General features: G+C 51.5%; 1 protein-coding gene across 1 annotated transcript in view; it reads left to right on the top strand.

The window, feature by feature from the left end:
• Positions 1-337: 337 nt before the first annotated feature.
• TEAD4 (TEA domain transcription factor 4) overlaps positions 338-6,000 on the top strand; it is a 44,947-nt gene continuing 39,284 nt past the window's right edge. Inside the window, exon 1 of the mRNA XM_023517121.1 lies at positions 338-602. Coding sequence (XP_023372889.1) covers positions 596-602 — 7 coding nt within the window. The 5' untranslated portion in view covers positions 338-595. The remainder of the gene's footprint in view (positions 603-6,000) is intronic.

The raw sequence follows: 6,000 nt of genomic DNA, 5'->3' as shown, positions 1-6,000 counted from the left end.
CCCACCAACAGTGCATAATATCCTGTATCCTTTCTGTCCAGTGTTGACTTACTGTCAGAGCATCCCTGTTACATGTCCTTGTCTCCAGTTTTTCAAGCTTGTGTCTGAGTTCTTAGAGCCTCAGAGAGTGCCTAAGTTGTTGCACTTGTTTGACAAGTGCAAAGCTGAGGTATCCAGGGAGGAAATGACCTGTCCAGGCCTCTGGGCCTGACCCTCCAAGACCTCTCGCTTCACTCTTGGTCTCCTAAACCGCTCGTTCGGGGCTCTGGCACTCGCTGCAGTGGCCCATCCCACAGCCCTCACGGACGTTCCACGTCTCACCAGCGCTGTGCTTGCTGCTCCAACAGGTCCAACGGGCGCTCCTCCAAGCGGAGCCTTGGAGGGCAACGCCGGCACCATTACCTCCAACGAGTGGAGCTCTCCTAACTCCCCTGAGGGGAGCAACGGCTCTGGGGGCAGTCAGGCACTGGACAAGCCCATCGACAATGACGCGGAGGGCGTGTGGAGCCCAGACATCGAGCAGAGCTTCCAGGAGGCCCTGGCCATCTATCCACCATGCGGTCGGCGCAAAATCATTCTCTCAGACGAGGGCAAGATGTATGGTAAGAGGCTTTCGGGGCTTGACAGCAGGCTCTGAACTCTTGGTCCAGCCCTGGAAATAAAGTTAGATGTGGAAACCTTGGGGTTCCCTCCCAGTAGTGGAGAGGAATGACCTCTTAGGGCCTTCTACCAGGTGGACATTGCCTTCTTTTGTCCTGTCTTCCCAGGGATGAGGGCTTTTGACAAGAAGCATTCAGTGGGTAGAGGGTGGGTCCCCTAGGGTGAGCCAGCTATTGGGGGGAACTTGGCAAAGGGGGTCCTGGATGGGATAGACTATCTCCCCAGAACAGACTGGGAAAATCCCACAAGCATCCCTCAGGCAAGTGCCTTGCCTTCAAGGCCGTGTGTGGGCTTCCCCCCTTGGCTATGAAGGAGGCTCATTCCCACCTCCCTTCATACGTTGACTTGTTCATACAGCACACATGCTGAGCCGTCTGTGTGCCAGGTGTGTGTGTGGCAGACCCAGGCCTTGTTTGTGTGGTGTGGGGGAAAGGTGAGCACATGGGGAACTGCACCAAGAGGCTGATTAGAGGCTGCTCGCCTAGGACAGGTCCCTCCAGCTGAGGGTCTTGAGTGGTGGATAGTGCTGAGCACACAGAAACTCCGTGTTCAGCAGCTGCGTGGGAATACCAAGTAGTCAGCGTGGGGCTGTGTTGACTTTGGATGGAAAAGGAGGCATCTGGGAAAGTAAAACAAGGACAGAAGCTGAAAGGCCCATGTTGGTCTTCCATTCCTGTTGGAAATCCCTCTGCAACTCCCAGCTCCAAACAGTAGTTTTGGGGCAGGTGCAAGAGGCAGAGAGGGGCTCTGTAACTGACTGAGACAGTGACAGCAGAAGCCCCTCCCCTGGCTCCCAGCAGGATGTCCCTGGGTCAGCCACCCACCCCAGGGGATGTCTCCTGGTCCTCCCACTGTTACTCCCCTTGTATGTTTCCTGAGGTTTGAAGGATGCCCTGGGAGGGGCTACTGGGAGACTGACTGTACTGGCTTCCTGGGGCTACCAGAACAATTCCTGCAAACTGGGTGGCTTAAAAGGACAGAAATTATTTTCTTGCAGTTGAGGGTCAGAGGTTGGCTCCCAGAGGAAGCGCTGCGGGAGAGTGGTCTGTTTCTAGCTTCTGAGATTGCCAGCAGCTCTTGGTGTTTCCCACCGTGACTGCATCAGTCCAGTCTCTGACTCTGTCACCAGGCACCTGACTTCCCTGTATGTGTATGTCTATAAGTCTCCTTTCCCCTAAAAGATACCAGTTGTTGAGTTTAGAGCCTTCCAGTGTGGCCTCATCTTAACAATTTTTATTTATTTATTTTTTAGGAGACTGAGTCTCACTTTGTCGCTCTGCGTAGAGTACCATGGTGTCATAGCTCACAGCAAACTCAAACTCCCGGGCTCAAGTGATTTACTTGCTTCAGCCTCCTGAGTAGCTGAGACTACAGGCACCCACTACAATGCCTGGCTATTTTTTTTTTTTCTTTTTGTAGAGACAGAGTCTCACTTTATCGCCCTTGGTAGAGTGCTGTGGTGTCACACAGCTCACAGCAACCTCCAACTCCTGGGCTTAGGTGATTTCTTGTCTTAGCCTCCCGAGCAGCTGGGACTACAGGTGCCTGCCACAACGCCTGGCTATTTTTTGTTGTTGTTGCAGTTCGGCCGGGGCCGGGTTTGAACCCACCAATCTCGAAATACGGGGCCGGTGCCCTACTCACTGAGCCACAGGTGCCGCACAATGCCTGGCTATTTTTTAGAGATGGGATCTCGCTTTTGCTCACACTGCTCTCAACCGTGTGAGCTCAGGCAATCCACCTGCCTCAGCTTCTCAGAGAGCTAGGATTATGGGCGTGAGCCACCATGCCTGGCCCCTTAAACTATTTTTTTTTTAACAGAGAAAAGTATACTTTTATTGGCAGAGGCCTAGCACAGCCCAATTCAAATAAAACAGAACAAAGCAATTCATTTAAGCTGATTGACTATAATATACAAATGATTTTTTCTTAATTTTCTGTTTTGCCATCGTATGATTGTGTTCATGCTAATACAATCATCAAAACTGTCCTTCTAAGCATGTATCAGATAGCACCTCCTTTTATTTGCAATCTTAACTATTAATAATTCACTAGCAAAGACCCTATTTCTGGCCATGAGTTTGAGGAGACACTATTCAATGCTGCTCAGCTGACCGACTTCAATCTGGCTTGCTATTGGCCTGGCTGTGGTGGAGCCCCCACCACTCCTCCCACTTCATCCTTAACCTGCCCCCTGCTTTCCAGGCCAGAAGGTTCCTCCCCTTTCTTTTGCTTACTGGGGAGGCAAAGTCCTCTTGAACTAGGTGCTGGGCCTACTCTTCAGTTAAAAGCGCATCTCTTCTTGTCCTCCTTCACCCTGGGGCTTTGCCCACCTCCCACATTGTCTCTCTCACTTTGGGGCAGTCTTCCCTCCCACCCCCTATCATAACTTCTTACTCCCTTCCCCAGGGAAGTATCACAGTGGAGGCAGCTGAGGTGTGTGTGGCACCTGGTGGTGCCAGGTGTGGTGTTGAGGGCTTTGTATTGATACTCATTTACCCAGGAGGAAGCAGCCTCTGGGATCGGAGGGTGGAAGATGGGGTGGGCATTGAACATAACCTGGTATGAAGGTGAGGATGTGCAAGGAGAGGCGTGGGGCTGAGCTGGAGGGTCCCAGGCGCCCTGGCTGGGAAGCTGCCACAGGATGAGTCTGTATGCTTTAAAGGGACACCCAGTCTGGGGCACTTTAAGGTACAAGTGACATCCAGCTGAGGGGCTGCAGGGTCTGGGGTGAGGGCCCTGTGGAGACACTAGAATGTGGCACAATCCACAGGCATTTCTTTGAGTGCCCCTGTGGATCAGGGGTTTTGGCTGCTTCCTTTTTGGTTTTGGGGATTTTTTTTTTTTTTGTAGTCAAGTATAGTGTATATATATAAAACATTTCTACCATTTTAACCACTGCAGTTGTTAATTTTATAATTTGGTGGCATTAGTACATTTATGTTGGGTTACGCAACCATCGCCAGACATTTTTCACCATCCCAAACTGAAACTCTGTATCCTTGAATCATTAATTCCTACCTCTCACTGTCCTCCTCCCCAGCCCCCACCACCCACCCTTCTACTTTCTGTCTCCATGAATTTGACTCTCTAGATACCTCACATAAGTGGGATCGTATAGTGGTGTTCTCAAGGTTTATCCATGTTGTAGCCTATATCCAGGTCACGATTTCCTTCCTTTTTAAGGCCGAGTAATATTCCATTGTTTGTATGTTCTGTATTTTGTTTATCCACTCATCTATCTGTGAATGTATGAGTGGATTTTTTTTTTAGTCTTACTTTGTCGCCCTCGGTAGAGTGCGGTGGTGTCACAGCTCACAGCAACCTCAAGCTCTTGGGCTGAGGCACTTCTTTTGCCTCAGCCTCCCATGTAGCTGGGACTACAGGCACCCACCACAATGCTTGGCTATTTTTTGGTTGCAGTTTGGCCGGGGACGGGTTCAAACCCACCACCCTTGGTATATGGGGCCGGAGCCCTACTCACAAGCGCTGCCTGAGTGGATGCTTACTTTTATTTAGCTGTTACAGGTAGATGTTTCTTTTCTTTTCTCTTTTCTTTTCTTTCTTTCTTTTGGAAACAGAGTCCCACTTTGTCACTCTTGGTAGAGTGCCATGCGTCATCGTAGCTTATAGCAACCTCAAACTCTTGAGCTCAAGCGATTGAGAGTCCTCCTGCTTCAGCCTCCCAGGTAGCTGGGACTACAGGAGCCTGCCACAATGCCCAGCTAGTTTTTCTATTTTTCTTTCTTTTTTGAGACAGAGTTTTACTATGCTATTTACTATTCTCTTGATTCAGTTTCCTGAGTAGCTGGGACTACAGGTACCCACCACAGTGCCCGGCTATTTTTTGTTGTTGTTGCAGTTGTCATTGTTGTTTAACTGGCCTGGGCTGGCTTCAAACCCACCAGCCTTGTTGTATGTGGCTGGCACCCTACTCACTGAGCTCTGGGCGCTTTGCCTAGTTTTTCTATATTTAATAGAGATGGGGTCTCATTCTTGCTTAGGTTGGTCTTTAACTCTCGAGCTCGGGTGATCTACCTGACTCGGCCTCCCAGAGTGCTGGGATTATAGGCATGAGCTACCATGCCTGGCCCATACAGATAGGTAGGTAGGTATGTGTATCCCACTTCATATGTGAGGATAAAGGCTTAAGAGACCTTATCTGCAGTCACCAGATCATTGTGACCAGGTGGGCTTGTAGAATGCCAGGCTGTAGATCTCAGGTTGGGATTCTCTTTGGCAGGAGGGAAGCCACTGAGTGGGAAAGCAGGGTGAGATGGTGTTTGGCAGTCTTTCCAGGCTGCGTTTGCATCCTGGGGTGTTCCTGTTCTTCCCTTGCTGAGAGATAGGGAGGAGTGGAGGGTGGGGCTCACATAGGAGGGACAAGGAAGAAGGAGGAGGCAGGGGCCAGGAGCCTCCTCTTTGCTCTGTGACACTCCAGAGCTCCCTGTGCTCTTAGATGCCCATTGTTTCTTCCATCCTTTTAAAGATCCCTTCAAAGAGTGGGGGATTATAATGTCTGCTTGCAGTTGCAAAAATGGAAGCTCAGAGAAGCCAAGAGTGCCTCAAGTAGGAAGGAGAGAGCAGGGCTCAGACCAACCTGGGCATGGAGCTCCACCATCAGCCGGGTGGCCTTGCCTTCCTGCTTCTGCCTAGCCTTGGCTCCAGGTGGGTCAGGCTCTGGGCAGGGACACTGGAGACTGTGGCTCAGTGTCTGATCCCCCCCATCCCCCACAGCACCTGTCCTGCGTGAGCCCCATGGGTCCTGCTAGGATCCAGACACGGCTCACCTCGTCTCTTCTTACCAGTCACAGGGGCTGAGCCAAGGCAGGACCATGCAGGGAGTTGATGGAGAGCTCTGCAAAGCTGACCCGTCTAGCTGGGAGGTATAGATAGCTCTGAGCTCACTCCAGTGTGTGGGATGGGCTCTTGGGGAAGCAGGAGGGACAAGCTGCTGAGCTGACTCAGACCTGAGAGTCTGCTGCCCTCCTCCTGTCTTCTCGTCTTCCCTCCGGAGTCTGCCCATCCTCTGTGTACTCCTGCCCCGTCCTAAGCCTCCAGCTGACTCCCAGCATCCCCAAGAGCCCTGGTGTTTACTCTCCTCCCACTTTGCTACAAGAGGCCACCAGTCAAGTGGACCAGTTAGTGGGGCACAGAGTGGGGCTGAGAACAAGCAGGTGGGACACTACGCTGAGAAGCTTCTAGACCTGGGGACCTGGCCTTTGCTCTTTGAGGACAGGGATTAGGCCTGTTCCCAGCCTAGGCCACAGCACTTCCAGAGTAGAACAGGCTGACCAGGGCCAGCTAGACATGCAGATGACACGCAGAGCAACACGGCAG

This window comes from Otolemur garnettii, unplaced genomic scaffold (assembly GCF_000181295.1).
Source record: "Otolemur garnettii isolate 467f Iridium unplaced genomic scaffold, OtoGar3 scaffold00104, whole genome shotgun sequence".
NCBI lineage: Eukaryota > Metazoa > Chordata > Mammalia > Primates > Galagidae > Otolemur > Otolemur garnettii.
The sequence above is the reverse complement of the archived record's forward strand: the minus strand, read 5'-3'. Positions and strand labels throughout refer to the sequence as shown.